Genomic DNA, 17,979 nt, shown 5'->3' with positions numbered 1-17,979 from the left:
CACAGTGTTGCACCATCTGGATCCTGAAATGTTCTGTCTGCCGCCGTCAACGTCATAGAACCAGCCGTGTCAAGTTCAGACCACGTTTCGATTGCTGGGCATGTCCACAAAATATCTTCAGCAACTGGCATTCTGATCATTATCCCATAGCAGCATCTGAACAGAGACGATGGCTGCTACAAACGTCACCCTCATGGAGGGCTTGGACAGCCTCAACGTCACATTAAATACCACAGCATCTACCTCTCCCACAACAATACTGGATACCTTGAAAGATGTCAGCTTCCTCCTACTTGAGTTGAAGCTCGTGAGCGGTGCCATGGGAATTATATATCTCGGAGCCCATGCATCCCTACGTCGTCCACCATCGGCGGCTGTCTCAAAGGACAAGAAACGCCGGAAGGAGGACGATGAGACGTTCACCCAGGGCCTGGAGCTCTCTGACGCCATCCTATTTCCCATCATGGCTGCCTGTGTCCTTGTCGGCCTTTACTATCTCATCCAGTGGCTCCAGGACCCGGCAATCATCAACAAGATTCTTCGCTCCTACATGACGACCATGTCGATGGCGAGTTTGCTGACGTTTTATGCACACGGGATCCAAGTGCTGACGTCCTTTGTGTTCCCTCGTTTCTGGCGTGGGAGGGACGGGAAGCTTCGCAGAGTCGATCAGGCCAAGAGGGTGGTTGCGGTTTGCGATGATGTAGGCAACGAAATCGAGAGCCTCGGCACTGGCGAGACGAACCCGCTTCCCGGCTCCTTGGGATTTCTTACGCCGGTGGCGTGGCTGCAGAACAAGGCCTGGAACCTGAGGGATCTCCTGACGAGGCACTGGCTGCTGGAAATGTTTGTGCATGGAATGGGCAAGGAGACGGCGCACGTCAAGTTTGCGCACATGCTGGCGCTGCTGATGGCTGTGGTGACGGCGATTGTCTACTTTGCGACCTCGTGGCCGTTCCTGTCCAATATGCTGGGTTATGGCATGTGCTACGGGTCGTTTTTGATTCTCTCTCCTACTGATTTCCTCACGGGGTCGCTGGTGCTGTGGGGTCTCTTCTTCTATGACATTTTTATGGTGTTTTACACGTGAGTTACTCTTCTCTTATTATCTGTGTATATTGATGGACTAACAAATCTTTTTCCGTAGGCCTTATATGGTGACGGTGGCTACGACTCTTGATGTACCAATCAAGCTCACATATGAAGCCGCCTCCAGGAAGAGCATCCTCGGACTGGGAGATATTGTCATCCCAGGAATGGTCATTGGCTGGGCACTTCGGCTTGATCTCTGGATCCACTACTACAGGAAGATCAAATACGAATCTACCGACTTGAAGATAATCGAGAAGGACTCTAGCTCTGGGGAAATTACCACGCGAAGCGAGACCAAGCACAGGGAGGTTAAGACCTCCTATGTCGACGTCAAAGGAAACTGGGGAGAGCGCATCTGGACTCGTCAAGCCTTGGGCCTTGTTAGCTCACAAAACCTCCCCCCCGAGGTTGCCGCGTCAAGGTTCCCCAAGACGTACTTTACCGCCGCCATGGTGGGATACTTTTTGGGCATGTTAGTTACGTTGGCCATGCTGCTCATCTTTAAGCATGGACAGCCGGCGTTGCTGTATCTCGTGCCGGGCGTGCTTGGATCTTTGCTGTTGACTAGCTTGGTGCATGGGGAGTTTAAGGAGCTGTGGATGTACACGGAAGATGGAAGCTTAGACACGGTAGACGTGGTGGTTGACCTAGACGGGAATGGCAAGGCTGTCAAGACGATTGGCAAGTTGGAGGACGGCGTGGTAGACATGACCAAAGATGAGAAGAAGAAGGATGACGAGAAGAAAGATGATGATAAGGAGAAAGAAAAGAGCAAAGACAAAAGTGCGGAAGAGGGACGAACGGGAAGGAAAGGGCACAAGGTATTTTCCTTTTCACTAGAAGCGCCGTCTGAGGGGGCAGAGGAAAAGGATTACGAGACGTAAGGGATTCCGGCAACATAGGCCCTTTATATATAAATACAACATTAGTTAGATGAATAAAGAATCAATGTGGAATTCCTTGTTTCTGTTTCATGATCGGCTACAAGTGTCTGTGCTTGACAAATAAATGTACGTTTACATATATGTATGTGTAAATCAAGCAGATATAGGTAAGACACAGATATATAGGAAGAGAAAAATAAGGATTCTTTCTTATCTAGAAGATGTAACTGTCTTGTTTACCAATTGTAATCCCGTTTATCCTGTCATGATGCATTCATTCATTCCATCTCTTCTTGTTTCATCTCAACTCATGAACATGGCAGCCCAATCGCCATCTCACTCGCCCAGCTCCTTCAACAGCGCCTCTGCACTCGCCAGCGTCTCCTCCAAATCCAAAACCTCCGGTTCCGGAACCTCCAGGCCTTGACCCCCCTCGCCCCTTCTCACCACCGTGCTAATCATGTACTCGTTTCCAAGCGCCCAGTCCAGCTTGACGTCGACGTCGGTCAACTTTTCGCCCTTGAACCAGACCTCGAGCGACTTGTCCGCGCCCTCGGGCGGCGCCTCCCCCGGCGGCGAGAAGTATCTCATCTCCAGGTCGTGCAACCAGGGCGCGAGGAGAGCGTCGCCCGTCATCTTGACGTAGGCCTCGCGCAGACACCAGTTTGCGTAGAAGTAGTCGAGCAGCTTGGCAGGCTGCTGGGTGGAGAACGGGAGGCCGCGCATGCGACGCACCTCGAGCGGACACAGGACCTCGGCGTGCATGCCGATGAAGGACGGCCAGCCCTGGGTCTGGACGTGCTTGACGTCGCGGTCGCGGCGCTCGCCGGGGCAGACGATGTCGGTGCCGATGGCGACGCCCGCGGGGGGCAAGTAGGCGCCGAAGAGGACCGCGACGCCGGCCTGGTGGGTGACGTTGAAGAGGAGCGGCTCTTCGCCCGAGGGGAGCAGGAAGACGGGCTTGGTGCGGGCGTCGCGCACGGCAGTGGCGGAGCGCCAGGGGACGCGGCAGTGGCGGGAGATGGCGAGGCGTTTGAGGAGGGCGGATGCGAGGGAGAGCTTTGCGTCCTTGACGAAGTAGTATTTGAGGACGGCGGCCTGTTCGTCTGGGGAGAGCAGGGCGAGGGCGCGATGGGCCTGGGGGTTGTGTGTTAGCCGTGAGCTGGGAATGATGCTGATTTATGATGATAATGATTCACGATGATGAAGAGACGTGTCGAATAGACAAAAACGTACGTATTTGGGGAGATCTTTGGTGTTGCTCGCCTCGGGCCAGAGATTGCGAGTGTCGAGGGCCCAGAGGAAGACGCTGGGCTGAGCCATGGCTGCGATTTATATGTCGAACCGATTACCCTCTAAAAACGTGTTTTATATAAAGAAACGAAAAAGATTTGTGATCAACTTCAACACAAGGCCAACAACGAGAGACGAGAGATGGCCCGTCTTGGTCTTGACTTGCGTAATCTTTGTATGAGTGCTACGTCAGACTCATTCATGAGACGTTGGTAGGAACGTGAGATGGCCTCAGCTCCACGCTGCCAATCATCTTGCTAGCTGCCGCTTCCCCGCTCCGGCCCGCAGAGCCGCAATTCATGGGCTCTGCTTTTCTGCTTACATGTCTCTGCTATGTCTTTTATATTCTATATGTTTACTTGTATGTATTGTTGTGAGCATAATGAGATTCCGGTGTTCTCTGATACTCTCTCAGAAAATCAAGTTGAGGGTACATGAAGGTACATGTACCAAGCTGTACTTCTACACACGCTGAAAACCACAAGGGGCTAAAAAGGTGTGGAAGCTAAAATCATGCTGGGTCGTCTCTAGGTACCAATACAGGTGCATTATTAGTACTAGTATACAAGTACACTTTAGTCAATGGTCTTATCGTCGCGATACGGCAGTGAGAGTCGTTTTGTGCAGTACCAGCTCTGTATATTAGTACTGATCTACATTCCTAGCATTTGGAGCAATACTAGGAGAGCGAATGCGGTCGACTGGGGCTTAGCAGGTCTTAGGTCTGCAAAGAAAGCTCCTGTGTCTCAGCCATACGCTGGTCAATGGCCAGAAACACCTGACGAAGACGAATCAACAACACTCTATAATATCGAGTGTAAATTGTATATAAATCATAAGCGCCGGACAGGCGAATTAAACCTAGCATTGTTATTTCGCCTGCAAGTTTTTAGAAACGCAACTTGTCGCTGAAGCTAGACAGGCGAGCGTAAAGAAGACCTGCTATGTAGACGACAGACAATGATGATGTCGAACACTTATTGTATGCATATATAGAACCGCAGATTTCCGAAAGCGTCTCCTGAACCTATATATTGATTGAACCAATGATTGAGAAACAGCTTCAAGGCTGGAGATGAAACCGTTCCCAGCCGTGGAGTGTGTATTAGGAAGGCACTTACTCTTATACGGTGCCCTAGACTTCCCTGTACAAATAGCGACAACTGATGGCCGCACGAAGTCAAACATTATCCTCCATGCCCTTATTGTTGGAGCTGCACCCGTCAAGGCCATTTGTGGCACTCTGAGACCTAAGGCGGCCTTATTGAGCCTATTAGTCCTTAGATCCAGCGGTCGGCCAGCGGTTGAGGCCGCAAGACAGCTTGAAGTTGAGCTCTCCAAAGTGCCGAATGCATACATCTGTTGAGCTGTTAGGGTAGCATTCTCACAATTGTCCCTAACAAACCATTGCCTACCTTAGTAAGTAGCTCTTTATACCTGAAAAGCCTCTCTGTACTAACAGTTGCTTGGGTCACTTTGAGTTGCGCTGGTTCACTTTATCAACAGACTAATAAGAGAAGTGGCGACACAGCTCTTTCCAGAATTCAAATTAAATACAACATAGCAAATACAAAGCGCCCTCCGATACAAAGATATTAGAAGTGAATAGAGCGTATTATCTTATGCTTCCCACAAGGCTTCTAGTAATATATAATGCATATTATCACGTGAGGGGAGCAGGCTGGCCGTGTTAGGTAGTTCTATCAGTGCCTTACCTACTATTATCTCACCTATCCCGCAGCCTATGGCTAATCCCCCTCTTTAATTAGCCTTATGGTTCATCTCCCCAACTCAAGCTTTAAGGCTGAATGACTTTTTACGATGGCAGCTTCGGGACATGAGCGGCGCGATATCAGCCATAGTCAGTTCGGCGACAACACTGTCATCCACCAGGGCAATGTCCACCTCCATCTGCCCCGCAGGCCGGCCCGCGCTGAGGTCGTCCGCGTTATTCCATACCCCCCCAACGAAGATCTAGTTCGTCGTCGGGGTCTTATCGACAGACTAGACAAGCTCCTGCCGCAAACCCCAGGGTTCCATAGCGCTGCTCTTTGGGGCTTAGGAGGTTCAGGGTAAGTTCTTTTCTTGGTCGATTATTCTATCTTACAGGCAATCATACGGGTGTTAATAAAAACACAGCAAGACACAGATTGCGCTTGATTATGCATATCGACGGTGTGACGATAGTAACTGCTGTGTCTTCTGGGTGCATGCAGACAGTGAAGCGACTTTTATAACTGACTATAAGGCGATTGGTCAGAAGCTCGGAGTCGACGAGAGCCTTGATGGGTCAGATCTGCTTAATGCGGTGCGCAGCAGCATTGAAGCACAGCCGCGATGGGTAATCATCCTCGATAATGCTGATAATCTGAAGCTATTTGGAGTGGATCGCGAAGAAGGGATGAACGAGCGCCTATCTAGGTACATCCCCGGGGGGCCGCAGGGAACGATATTATGGACGAGCCGTGATGCTCATATCACAGGCACGCTCGTCGGCTCGTCTCGAGGTATCGAGGTTTCATCCATGACAAGGGGTGAGGCGACAGCTCTTCTCGCGGCAACTAGAGGTGATCGGTTGGCTGTGGAAGACGTGGGAATCGATCAACTGCTAGAAGAGCTGCAGCGGCTTCCATTGGCGGTCTCGCAGGCTGGAGCATACATACGGCGGACATCGATGACGATCAAGGAATACCTAGATCTGCTAACACAAGGCTCCAGCCGATGGGACCTACTTAAGATGAACAGTTTTGATCGGCATCGACGGCCCGAGGTGTCGAATAGCGTGCTCGAGACTTGGAAAATCTCAACCCAGAAAATTCGAGAGGAAAGTGAGCTGTCGTACCGAATTCTCAACGTCATTGCATACCTAGATAGCCAAGACATACCGCACGAGTTGATAGTGGCAGCCAGCCGGTACAGCGTTGACGAGGAGGGTAGGGCTGAGCAGGTTCACAAGCTTGAGGTGCAGCAGGCTGTTATGCGACTGGTGGAGTTTTCTTTTCTCGATATGCGTCGAGGGGAGGGAGGTTTACGGATCTATGAGATGCACAAGCTTCTCCAGGAGGCTGTTCGATACGGTCTGTGGGTTCAAGGGCCGATGGAAATGGCCTTTAGTGAGATTACGACTCGGCATAATCAGCCGCAGAATGCAGAGGCATACTACTCGAGTATAGCTCTGCAGATGGTGGATGATATTTTCCCGGTATCAAAGCAAGACTCATGGGCACGATGTGAGCAGTTTATAGCACATGCTATACGAGTAGGAGAGTGGGCAGAGATAAGCGGGAAGGCGGTTGAAACATCAGCATTACTCGGAAGAGTATCGGATTTTCTATATGATCGAGGGCGGTGGAGAGAGAAGGAGCCAGTTGACCGGAGGGCTTTAGATCTCCGGCGGGAGGCGCTTGGAGAGGAGCATCCCGATACGGTTATAAGCTTGTCAAACCTTGCGATAACATACCATGAACAAGGCCGATATGATGAGGCTGAGAGGTTAAAGAACCAAGTATTAGATCTTCGGCGGGAGATCCTCGGAGAGAAGCATCCGAATACGATTAGGAGTATGGTAAACATTGCGGCAACATACTATGTACAAGGCCGATACGACGAAGCTGAGAGGTTAACGAAGCAAGGATTAGATCTTCAGCGAGAGATCCTCGGAGAGAAGCATCCGAGTACGATTTGGAGCATAGCAAAGCTTGCGGCAATATATTTTGCACAAGACCGACTTGATGAGGCTATGAGGTTGAGTAAGCAAGGATTTGATCTACAGCGGGAGATACTCGGGGAGAAGCATCCAGATACGATTTTCAGTATGACATACCTTGCGGCAGTATACTATACACAAGGCCGATATGATAAGGCTGAGAGGTTACAGAAGCAAGCATTAGATTTTCAGCGGGAAGTGCTTGGGGAGAAGCATCCTCATACAATGCGGAGTATGGCAAATCTTTCAGCAATATACTATAGACAAGGCCGATATAATGAGGATGAGAGGTTAAAGAAGCAAGCATTAGATCTTAAGCGGGAGGTACTAGGGGAGAAGCATCCCGATACGATTTGGAATATGGCAAACCTCGCGATAACATACAATGCACAAGGCCGATATAATGAAGCTGAGAGGTTAGCGAAGCAAGTATTAGATCTTCGGCGGGAGGTGCTTGGGGAGAAGCATCCCGATACGATTTGGAGCATGGAGGTCCTTGCAAGAATACGGCATACCCAGGCCCAAATTAATGAGCAGGAACCACGCCGCAGAACTGTCAGGGAGTTTCTTACAAATAAAGCTAGAATATTCAAAAGATAGGAAATACACGAAAGGTGATGAGAGATTAATGGTGGCATGTTGGGCAGGGATTTATGACTTTATTAACTTATGCCACCTGATGGTCTGCTGAAACCTAGATCCGTTCCATATTTTGACCAAGTACACACGACCCTGAAAGTGAACGAGTCGCAGTGATGATATACCGTACGTGATCTTAGTAATGAACATTATGTTGGAGTCCTGTTCGGTTTCAGAGTGTGTTGTAAAAGAGGAAGCTACCCTTGTATTTTCATAACTATAGTAAATCTACCTATGTTTGGTTTTGTACATCATCCTTTTGCCTTCTGGTGTAAGTGGCTTTGATCTGCAACCTGATATCTTTGAGCTTTCATCTCTTGTCCTTAATGGGTTGATCTTATCGGCATTGGTTTCAGCCATTTGATCTTGTCACAGTGTAGTAATCTACACATATTGTTTGAAAATAATGGCTCTATGAATCGGCATTCATTCTACTCAAAATACAATTGTACACCAAGTGCCTCTCTTGTGGTCTTGTTATTTGGTCCATCCATTGTAGCAGTACACTTATCCGGCAACATCAAGGACAGACACATGGCATCACGGACGGGTAGCTCTCCTTAGATTGCAGTGGAAGTAAAGCTTCCTGCTGCAGTTTCTTTCATTTGCCTCATTCTCATTTACTTTTGTTGCAAGTTGCCATTGCACATGATTCAAACTTTTACAGTCCCCCTTCACAAATGCTTGCCAAAAAACTCCAAGAGCGTCTTGTAACCTCTCTCATACTCAGCCTTGACCCGCTCCTTGGTCAAGTCAGACCGAGCCGCCATCCAGCCATGGATCTGGTCGGCAAACGTCTCGACATGGTGGGGAACCTTGAGGTTCTCCTCAAACTTCTTGACGTCCTCTGGATTCTCATCTCCAGATGCCAGGAGGGCAAAGGGGATGGTGAGGCCCTCGGCATCAGCAGCGTCGACCATGGCAGGGTGAGCCGAGGCCGCAGCAGTGAAGGGGTTGGTTGGCGCCTTGACTGTGAGAGCAACAACTTTGCCGCCCCAGCAGTACTTTATTTCGCAACAAACACATTAGTATTCTGCTAGCATCACGAATACAACCATGATAGTGATAGACTCACCCCTAGCATGGCCAGCTTGGAAACAGCCGGGCTGTGGGCCTTGAGAGCATCCACATACTCGGGCACATAGCCGGCAATCTTGGGAGGAGGGAACTCGCCGAAAAACTTGCCCAGGGCCTGTTGCTTCTCTGGGGTATCGGGAGGGTAGCTGCGAGAGGTCAGGTCAGCTGTTTTTGCTAGAATCCAACTGTTCACCTGACTTACTATTCGATGGGGCAGGGCTTTCCCTTGAACCAGTCGGGCATGAACACCTTGTACTTCTGGTGGTCGTCACCAAAGGCCAGGATGTCGGCTCCCTGGACAGTCTGGTCAAAGTAGCCAAAGATGTCGTAGATGACAACGATGGCCTTGGTAGCGTCGGCGGGGCCAGTGACATCTAGACAAGGACAAGAGGCAAATGGACTCAGTGACAAGGACTTTTTACCGGGAGGATGGTGGTCATGTGCATCGGATAGTGATCATGGGGAACATACACGTCTTGTAGCCGCCGACTTCTTCATACGAGCCCTTGGGCTGGTATCCCTTGGACACGATGGGGGGGATGTTGCAGCAGGCGGCGCTGTGGCCGTGAGAGGCGGGCATGGTAGACATGATGCGGGCTTGGGCTGCGGCTGCGACGGATTGGCGGTGGTAGTGACGATGGTGTTGAGGCTTGGGCTGAGAGAGAGGATGAGGGCGAAGTTGAGGGCGAAGTTGAGGGCGAAGTTGACAGCAGGTCTGGAGCTGCCGGTGGGATGAGATGAGCTTGGAGGGGCAGCTGTGGAGGCTGCGGGGGCCAGCGATGGAGGCGGACACTGAGGACAGAAGACGAAGATGCCTCATCAAACTGCGCGGGTCGGGCCGGACGAGCAAGTAGTTGGGCTGCAATATTGGGGGAGATGCTGCTGTTTGGTGTAGTTGGGTTTTGTCAATTGTCACTATCACTCAATGATTGCTTCATCCGCTGCTCATGGCCGCTGACGTATGTCCAAACACTCGGATAGTGCATGCATACTAATCGACTCGTACGGTAAGTAGATAGGCCGAACACTCGGTGGAGATGCAAGTATCATCCATACCTATGACCTACCACCGGATACATGACAAGACAGGCCCTTGTCAAGCTTCCAAGTGGAGGTTGGAGCTGTCGCAGAGCTTACGAGAAGCTTAGAGGCCGAGGTTGAGGTGGGGGCGGGGTTTGGGCTGGCTGTTAGCCTGGTGATGTCAGGATATTGCAAACCGAGCATCACAGAAGAGACGAGAGAAGATCTCCAAGTACCAGTACTTATCAATCAATGTTTCCATTGTCACTAATCAATCTGAATTGAGCATGTGCAAGGCTTTTGATGGTGTTCATAGTCATCATAGAAACTAAATCGCACTCGGTGCAGACCCTCTGGATCTCACTGTCAAGATGAAAGCCAAATTCGGCGTCCTTCTTCAAGGCATCGTCTCATGTAACTCTCAAGCCAGTCAAACTACAAATCCACCATTGTGACCTGGAATTGTTTGGGCAAGATGTAGCTTCAGGCCAACTTGCATGGGACGCGCTATGCACGACACTCAAGGCAATGCCATCGTTACCCTCCCTGCTATCCATCTCCCGACCAAAAGCCAGAGGAATTCTGTAGCATTCCCAGAACGCCTGCACTAGCTATTGGTCGGCAGCTGCGATATCGCCATTCCCTCCAAGCTTTGCTCCCTTGGTCGTATTAACTAGTGCTTTGTCTTGTCTCTGACGGATAATGGCCTCTCGTGTAAATCATGCTAGGGTTATTAGTGACGTGCGCTACTCAGGGTTCGTTTTTGATGTTGGGTAGTGATTTCATCATCTCCGTGATTCGCGTTTTATGAACATCTACTGTCTATAAGAGGAGGGCTCAGGAACCCAAAAGCTGTAAATCGCCTGGTACGAGACGTTTGGAAGTGGTTTGGTAGGATCTGAGCTGTCGACTCCCTCGTTGTCTTCTATCCAATCATCTGGATTGGATTGGAGGGCGTTGCATGCAGTAACGCCGCTGCTTATCGAAGTACCTGCCTGCCGACTAAGTGAAGATACAAGCGCGTAATTCTAGCAGAGACGAAAATGAAACGATGAAAGTGTCCATCAAGAGAATGATCACCACAGTGCTCCGTATTCCATGGGCAAATTGAAAAGCAGAAAAGAAAAAGTGAAGTTACAGACTGTTCTCCGTCTGTAGGTATGAATTACCAAATGTCATCCATTAATATTGCCCGAGGCACCTCCTGGCCTAGTATCTACAACATGTAGCAAGAACGCATTGCAACTCCCCAAGGTACCTTCCTCCGATTCACTTGACGATTTTTACCCATCTTGTAACACCAAGGCACCAAAGCTTCTCAATATCCCCCTCTGTCTCTTTTTCACCATCTTTCTTCTCCTCTTCATACAAACAGACAGACCATCATGACTATGTTTACCTTCACCTCGCGTCACGAATCACGAGCCCTCACTTACTCTCGCCCTTTTTTGGAATCACAATCCCCTTTACTCGGCATTAGCGCCATGCCAACGGACACTTTCCGGGACACCAAATTTCGAATCCCAATTCTCTGGGTTCCAGGTAGTCCCCCCTTGTTCCGTATTTTTCCATTTTCCTCCCTTTGGATTGCTGATCTATGGAGAGAGGGCAGTTTATTCTCTGGAGTTGGTTTAGCAGCAACTGCATCAGCACACCCCTGTCCGAATTGCATTGGCGGATGGAAACTAGGCCACATGAGAGACCAAAGCGAGAAAAAGAAGGAATCAGACGAGACAGAGAGTGCTGAAACCACCAACACTAAAAGCGCCAAAGTGGCTTTTCCTTCTCACACAATTCACAAATATACGAAGCACTTCATATTCATACACCACACACTTCAAAGCCATTGCTGTTGCCGCTATCACGATTCGGGGGATAGCTCAAGGTAGCCCACTCCTAAGCCCGAAACTAGTATCTCGTAAACCAACCTGTCACTAACAAAAAGGAAAATAGCTAATGCACCAAAATCGAACCTCAGACAACGTCAGGACAGACCACCCAACCCGGCTTTTGCATCATGTCCAAGCTTTCCCCCTTACATCCAACACCCATGCCTTGTTGCAGCACTTGGGACCCAGCTAGCTGGTAATTTTCCATCTCTTCGGCATATTGGCCTGCAGCTAGTGCGGTCCAGTGACCCAGACTATCTGTCTGCCAGCGGCGACCCAAAGCATTGACCAGACACACCACTGGGTCTCCTGTTGGCGGTCAGTGGTCCCTGCATAGCATTCCCAGTTGGCCCCTCCCCAAAGCGTCTCCCCATGCCCACATATTCACCCAATCTGTCATGAGATATCTGCAAAAAGGCGGTCACCGCCACGGATTCAGCATGAGGAGTGCGTGCGTCTGCCCCGCCGTGTCCAGTCCCGGAGACTTTGCTGCTGTTGTTGCTGCTACTAGCAGCAGTAATACCCAATTGGGAGGGTGTTGGAACAGGCCATTGGTAGAGCAATATGCGATCTTTCTCCGTCGGCGATCGGCTGCTGCAGGTTCGCCTCATTTCATTACCTTGCCTGTCCGGTGGGTATCCCAAGGCTGTCTCGGGGTTAGGGAGGTGGGGAGGGTTGGCCGGTCGTTGCTGGCCCGGGGACAAATATGTCATGTTTGAGACAACTGCTGTCAACTACTCCATAGCGGTGGCGCTCTCGTACGGAATGGCCGCTTCACATGGATCAAACAGCCTTGATATCCCCCGGGGGGCTACTCGCAAACACGGGAGACGCAGCAGTGCTCCGTCGCTAAAGCTAATCGTGCCCGGCAGTGCCGTCAGCGGCTCAGCTGAGACCCGACTGGTCGGAAAACTAAGCGCTAGCTATATCCAATCTGTACATGCAATTTATACAGCCGCACCTACGTGTTGTTCCGTATAGTTGGAACCTCGATTGCTCGCAAAAGGGCTCCCAAGACCCAGGGATCCGGGAACATCAGATGCGAAACGGCAGGGGCTATTGGCAGCGGCAAGACAAAGCGTCATCGATGAGCTGAAGTCAGTCCAGGCGTGGCCCCTCAGCCTCAGCTCTCCTCAACGCCAAACCGCGCTCAGCTCACAGCCCAGGCCTGACACTCACGAATCGTTAGTGTCGCCATTACGCATCAGATGTCTCCGGCGCCATCAGTTCCAACCTGTCAACAGGTCACAAGATGGGAGCCCCTGGACGGCCTATACTTGTAGCGTCTAGGAGAGGCAAGACAGGTCAATTTTGACGGGGGTGGGAACATGGCCTGTCATGGTCTTTGGTCTTTGCGCTTTCTAGACACACGGTAGAAAAAAAAAAGCCACCTAGGTGTCTCCCCCGGCCTGGTCTGGTTCCCCCCCATCCAAAATGTCATCTTCCCACGAATATTGCCAGCCATCTGTTTCGAGTCGGTCCAGTCTGCAATGCCGCCGCCAGCAAAAGATTAGCCTGGCTATTTTGATGCGGAATTCACTCCCGTCTATTCCGACGGCACCACTAGTATCAGAAGAGCAAACGATGCGCCGTTTCACCCCCCTTTTTTTTTTCTTTTTTTCCCGCCTTACTTGCACAACTCAGCCTGCCCGTCTGTGAGAGGTCAGCATCTTCCATGTCTTACTAAATGCTTTGGTAGCATCTTACCTCCTATTCAACCTAACCTCCTTACGAAGTAGTAGGTACACTCCCTGGTGCCCATACCTTACTTACTGTGATACCGAAGGGGTACTCTGCATCGAGCCCGTCTGGCGAATTACGTCGTGCAGCATGCCACCTTGACAGCCTTTAGCTCCATGACCGGAAATTCGTCATTCAATACCCGGCGCCAGAGCCCATGTCTCGCATGGAACTTCGCACGGCTTCCAGAGTACAAGCCGCAGCAGGACCTGTGTTCCCCCCCAAACCCCCCACGTCATACGGGGTGTCAGTGCATATTTTTTTTCTTCGTATGCAACGATGCATTCAACCATCTGTCTGTGAAACACATCCTTGCATGTTGGAAACGGCATCATGATTTGGCTCTCCCTGCATACAATAGCAACCGTACCGGGCAATTGGTTCATGCCAATCCAAGTAAGTCCATGTTTGAGGCACTCGTGCCCAACAACTTTCGCCGACCATTGTGCACCGGGTCTCGTGATGGCACCACAATAAAATCGCAAGGCAAGAGTGGTCTCGTAAGATCGTCAAGTATTAGTGTACATGCTACATCTAATTTACACGTAAAACATGCTGGTATCAAGAAAGCGCCCTATTCCCCAGGCAGAGCACCTATGCAGAAAGGTTGACTTGCTGCGGTGCTCGTGCCAAATATTTCGCCCTGTCCGAATATAGGAAAAAGAAACAAAAGGAAAACAAGAAAGCAAGCAAGGAAAAAAAAAGCCCAGAATTTTGTGTTTTCCCCTGGCCTTCCAGACTCCGCCCTTTGAACATGGAACTAAACCCGTACTGCCCGTTCTGTCCGCACATGACGACTTTTTTCTCTCTTGTTTTAAAGGAAAGAAACGATATAAGGCAACAATTGCAAGGGAAAGGAAGAGTGAGAGCAGGGAAGGAGGGGAAAAAGGGTGACCACTCGTGCTGGCTGCACCTCGTGTGTAGATCGATTTGGCATGATGCCTCAACAGGCGCGGCTGTCTTGAACGTTTAAAAGGGTGCCAGGAAAGAAGGGATTTGTCGGTTTTCCCGTTGTGGAATGGAGATGACATATATCGAAATCAAGGCGAAAAAAGTGTGGTGTGCTGTCATTCCAATAACGCCGTCTCTTTGAAGCAGATGATTCTTTTTTTTCTTGCTCTGCGTTGTATTTTTTTTTTTTTTTTTTTTTTTAAAAAAAAAAAAGGTTGGCGATCTGGGAAGCAAGTGTTAGTAAGTTGGCTCTAGAATATCCATGATTTGTTCAACTCACGCGTATAAAGATGGTACTCAGTCACATGGGGTGCCGCAATAGCCGCAGCATCGGCCTGGGATGACCCAGACTTCCTTGCCATCTAGGGCACAGGTTGGGCATCTTGTGCCGGGGACCTACTCAGAGTTAGTAAGTTGGGCATGTGGTGACCAGCACAGCCAGGAACTCTTTCTGACCTTGGGTCCCACCATGATGATGCCGTCAGACATGGTGGATTGTGAAGGAACTGGGTGTTCCGGTAGAAGCGGGAAGATGGGTGCGTGGGTGCCGCGGTGAGTATGTGAGATAGGCATGGCTGGTGAATGTCTGAAGAGGCAAAGGTATGTGACAAGAAGTCTAAGACTGGTCCAATGTTATATAGTAGAGAGAAAGCAATGGTAGGTGTGAGAGTGGTAGTTGGCGAGCGAGATGATGATGGTGTTGGGGCCGGGAAGATAGGCGTATTATATGTCCAGAGGATTCAACGTGGGGTTGGCTAGGGGGAAGGGCCCGGCGGATGGCTCTAGACACAATTGAATCGAGAGAGGCTTGATCGATCTTGGGCCAAAGTGTGGGGGCTCATTGGCATTTATGTTATTTATTTATGGTTTTTGGTCGGGGGCAATCAGATTGGTATCAGAGTGCTAGCGGCTGGCAAACTCTCCAGGAACAAAGTTGTGAGTGACAAGTCGATGGCGCTAGAAAACGGACTGGGGGGCGGCGGCAGAGGCAAAGCAGGCCAGGCCCTTGTGTCGTTGTTAGTACCACTACCAGCAGACGAGCTAATGCGGGCAGCGGCCATGGCTATCCGTCCGTTGATCGGGAGGCAAGGCGATGTCTCGAGGTGCTTGTTGGGGGTGGGATTTCCGAGTTGGCCCTGCCCGCAGTGTGGGAGCAGACATGTCATATCGGCTGTGAGACGATGCCCTCATCTCATTGCTCGCTACCGAGCACAACGGCGCTTGAGAGCGGCCGGGCCTTGTACCTGGCAGTACTGCTACCTGAGCCTCCTCTGGGGTGGCTCTACGAAGGGACTGGCAGCAAGTACAAGTACTGTGGCCCGGGGGGGTGTGCAGCGGCGCCGTGCGGCGGCTCTTGAGCTTGAGAGACGGACTGTTTAGACAGACAGACAGACAGCAGAGGCGCGTTGGGTGGAGCAGCAGAAAAAGAAAGCTATCCAAGGGAATGCAGGGCAGGGCAAGGGGCAGGGGTGCGGGCCTGGGGACAGATGACAAGGCCGTGGAGCGATTCAGACATGGGCCGGCTTTGCCATTGGCAGCACCGGTCCAGGAACCTGGTATCAAGGGCCAGGCAAGGGAGCTGGTCTCTGGCAACGTGACGCATGATGCTGGCCAAGCACAAGTCTTAGCTGTGCACACGAACTGACACGGCATTGATGCTCTCTCGCCGCTGCTGCACTGCCGGTGGCTTGCACACGCAGGAGAGCGTACAGTACTGCGTAGTATGGGAGTGTGTGCTGTACTGTATGAATGAGGGCATTGCATGGGAGTGACTTGAGTGCGTGATGCCTGTCGTCTTGTTCATGCACGCCACGATGGCTTCTGCCATCCGCTTGCCGGGACAGCTCTTGTGCCACCCGCTGAACATGGTGCTGCATGTACGTCAAGTAGACAGAGGTGTTGTGCTGGTAGCACCCGCAACTCGAGCAAGGGGTGTGAGGCAAGGGTCGAGACGAGAACCGGCCACAGGGAGGGGCAGCGTTAGCGGGGGAGAGGAGAGGAGAGGAGAAGAAAGGACGGGAGATTTGATGCTTACGCTGTACTGTACAGTGTTTTGGATTGGGATTTGGATTTGGAGCTGGCGATGCGAGATGTAGTGGTGGAATGGAGGAATGCAGAGGAGAGGAGAGGAGAGGGAATGAGAGGAGAGGACTCGGCCGGCGAATGGCTTTGTCGTATATCACATCTGGATGTCGAGAGAGCAACTTCAGTGTACGAGTACCTACCGTATAGTGCAGTAGAGCATCGTATCTGAATGGTACGAGCGCTTGTACTTGCATGTTCCCTGGAGGAGCTGAGCATGCAGCCGCAGTACCCAGCTAACTTGGGCAGTACCTGCTCGGTACCAGCTCCGCCGACCTCGCCAATTGCCCAGCTGGGTTACTGCAGCGAAGCTGCTGGCGAGCCTGGCCAATGGGCAGCGCGAATGGGTGCGATGCGATCTTGGTTTCCATGTCGAGGAGTGACGCTACCGACAGGACGAGCAGCCCACTAGCAGGTGCTAGCATCAGGGCCTAAGGTACTGGGCAGGTACTAGGGAGGTTGTGGTGATTTGATTCGCAGGCTGCAGTACATGGAGGTGCTGAACTCTGTGCGCTTCATCTTGCCGGCCAGGTACAGTACAGTACTTGGTGGACTGGATGGAGCTGGAGAGGAGCTGGAAGATGCCGCGATACCACCCCATGCCATGCCATGCCATGCCATGCCATGCCATTCCATAGTACGAATAGGCATAGGTACCTTACAAGTACTGGAGGCAATACCCTACGAGTACCTGCACTGGTACCGGTACTCGCACGCACAGGACACATGGAATCGAGCCCTTGTCCCTCCCCAGCTGCTGACATCGACACTCGGCATCTGAGGATCGCAGACTCTCGATTTTAGTCGTGCTAGCACCACCACCAGCGCAAGCCACTTGGTGTCATTGCTGGCGCCGGCCGTGGCCTGTCCCAAGTGCATGGAGCCGCCTGGAGGCATCAGGGCCCAACAAATGAGCGTCCATGGCTGGCTGCTAGCCGGCAAAAGGCAGCGCATGGCCGGATGCCCAATGCTGCAAAGGGCGTTGGGACTGGGTTCGTCCTTGGTTTATCTCTCTTGCTTCCGTTTGGCTACTGCAATTTCAAATTGGCGTCTTGCCTGCCCACACACACTCAGTCACTCACACACACTTAGGTCGTGGTGCTCGCTTAACAAAAAAAGAAACGAAAAAAAGGGCAAAAGAAGAAAAAGGAAAGGGCAATGAAAATTTGAGAGAATCCTGCTGACGCTGTTCGAGAACCAGAGACAAGGATGCTTGGAGGTGGAGGGGCACGGCAGAGAAGGTACCGTAGGTACTCGTACAGTACCTGACAGAGAGGAGACGGGTGCTAATGCCACTGCAATACACGAGTAATTGCCCATCAGTCAGTCAGGATTACTCTTCCCACCTCTAGTTTTCTCTCTCTCTCTTTCTTTTTTTGGCACTCGTACTCTTGCCGTTGTGGCAGACTGCAATTTACCTGTGAGCCTGCCAAGCCTCAACCTGGAAGCTAGGCACGGAATCCCCACCCCTCACCTGCTGCTAAACCTACCTACTACCTACCACCTACATACAGCACTGTACAGTTACACGCACCACCAGCAACAGGCATCATGGAGCGATTGAGCCCTACCAATTGCCTCGCTAGCTCCCTGGCTCGCTGGAACA

The 17,979-nt window shown here is 51.2% G+C and overlaps 7 protein-coding genes across 7 annotated transcripts; 3 read left to right on the top strand and 4 right to left on the bottom strand.

Annotated features, from left to right (window-relative positions):
- Positions 1–175: 175 nt before the first annotated feature.
- Positions 176–1,946, top strand: TRIVIDRAFT_115373 (uncharacterized protein; the record flags this gene model as incomplete). The annotated part of the gene is made up of 2 exons (XM_014095691.1): positions 176–1,086; positions 1,148–1,946. Coding segments are annotated over 2 exons (1,710 nt in total), but the record flags the coding sequence as incomplete, so codon positions are not given.
- A 266-nt stretch (positions 1,947–2,212) lies between these two features.
- TRIVIDRAFT_194983 (uncharacterized protein) lies at positions 2,213–3,299 on the bottom strand (the record flags this gene model as incomplete). Its single annotated transcript, XM_014095690.1, has 3 exons — positions 2,213–2,236; positions 2,352–3,113; positions 3,213–3,299. 3 exons carry the CDS (start codon positions 3,297–3,299, stop codon positions 2,213–2,215), a joined length of 873 nt encoding a protein of 290 aa, XP_013951165.1.
- A 1,803-nt stretch (positions 3,300–5,102) lies between these two features.
- TRIVIDRAFT_113898 (uncharacterized protein) lies at positions 5,103–7,329 on the top strand (the record flags this gene model as incomplete). The annotated part of the gene is made up of 2 exons (XM_014095689.1): positions 5,103–5,341; positions 5,409–7,329. Coding segments are annotated over 2 exons (2,160 nt in total), but the record flags the coding sequence as incomplete, so codon positions are not given.
- Positions 7,330–8,176: 847 nt separating this feature from the next.
- Positions 8,177–9,280, bottom strand: TRIVIDRAFT_88276 (uncharacterized protein; the record flags this gene model as incomplete). The annotated part of the gene is made up of 4 exons (XM_014095688.1): positions 8,177–8,618; positions 8,690–8,837; positions 8,894–9,065; positions 9,163–9,280. The coding sequence occupies 4 exons, from the start codon at positions 9,278–9,280 to the stop codon at positions 8,289–8,291; spliced, it is 768 nt and encodes a 255-aa protein (XP_013951163.1).
- Positions 9,281–11,177: 1,897 nt separating this feature from the next.
- On the bottom strand, positions 11,178–12,313 carry TRIVIDRAFT_205579 (uncharacterized protein; the record flags this gene model as incomplete). Its single annotated transcript, XM_014095687.1, has 4 exons — positions 11,178–11,306; positions 11,548–11,607; positions 11,707–11,825; positions 11,899–12,313. 4 exons carry the CDS (start codon positions 12,311–12,313, stop codon positions 11,178–11,180), a joined length of 723 nt encoding a protein of 240 aa, XP_013951162.1.
- A 2,179-nt stretch (positions 12,314–14,492) lies between these two features.
- Positions 14,493–15,281, bottom strand: TRIVIDRAFT_214226 (uncharacterized protein; the record flags this gene model as incomplete). The annotated part of the gene is made up of 3 exons (XM_014095686.1): positions 14,493–14,514; positions 14,572–14,687; positions 14,748–15,281. 2 exons carry the CDS (start codon positions 14,862–14,864, stop codon positions 14,589–14,591), a joined length of 216 nt encoding a protein of 71 aa, XP_013951161.1.
- An 824-nt stretch (positions 15,282–16,105) lies between these two features.
- TRIVIDRAFT_65920 (uncharacterized protein) lies at positions 16,106–17,465 on the top strand (the record flags this gene model as incomplete). Its single annotated transcript, XM_014095685.1, has 4 exons — positions 16,106–16,168; positions 16,341–16,502; positions 16,640–16,720; positions 17,199–17,465. 4 exons carry the CDS (start codon positions 16,106–16,108, stop codon positions 17,463–17,465), a joined length of 573 nt encoding a protein of 190 aa, XP_013951160.1.
- Positions 17,466–17,979: the final 514 nt, after the last annotated feature.

The sequence above is a fragment of the Trichoderma virens genome (genome assembly GCF_000170995.1).
Source record: "Trichoderma virens Gv29-8 chromosome Unknown TRIVIscaffold_89, whole genome shotgun sequence".
NCBI lineage: Eukaryota > Fungi > Ascomycota > Sordariomycetes > Hypocreales > Hypocreaceae > Trichoderma > Trichoderma virens.
The sequence above is the reverse complement of the archived record's forward strand: the minus strand, read 5'-3'. Positions and strand labels throughout refer to the sequence as shown.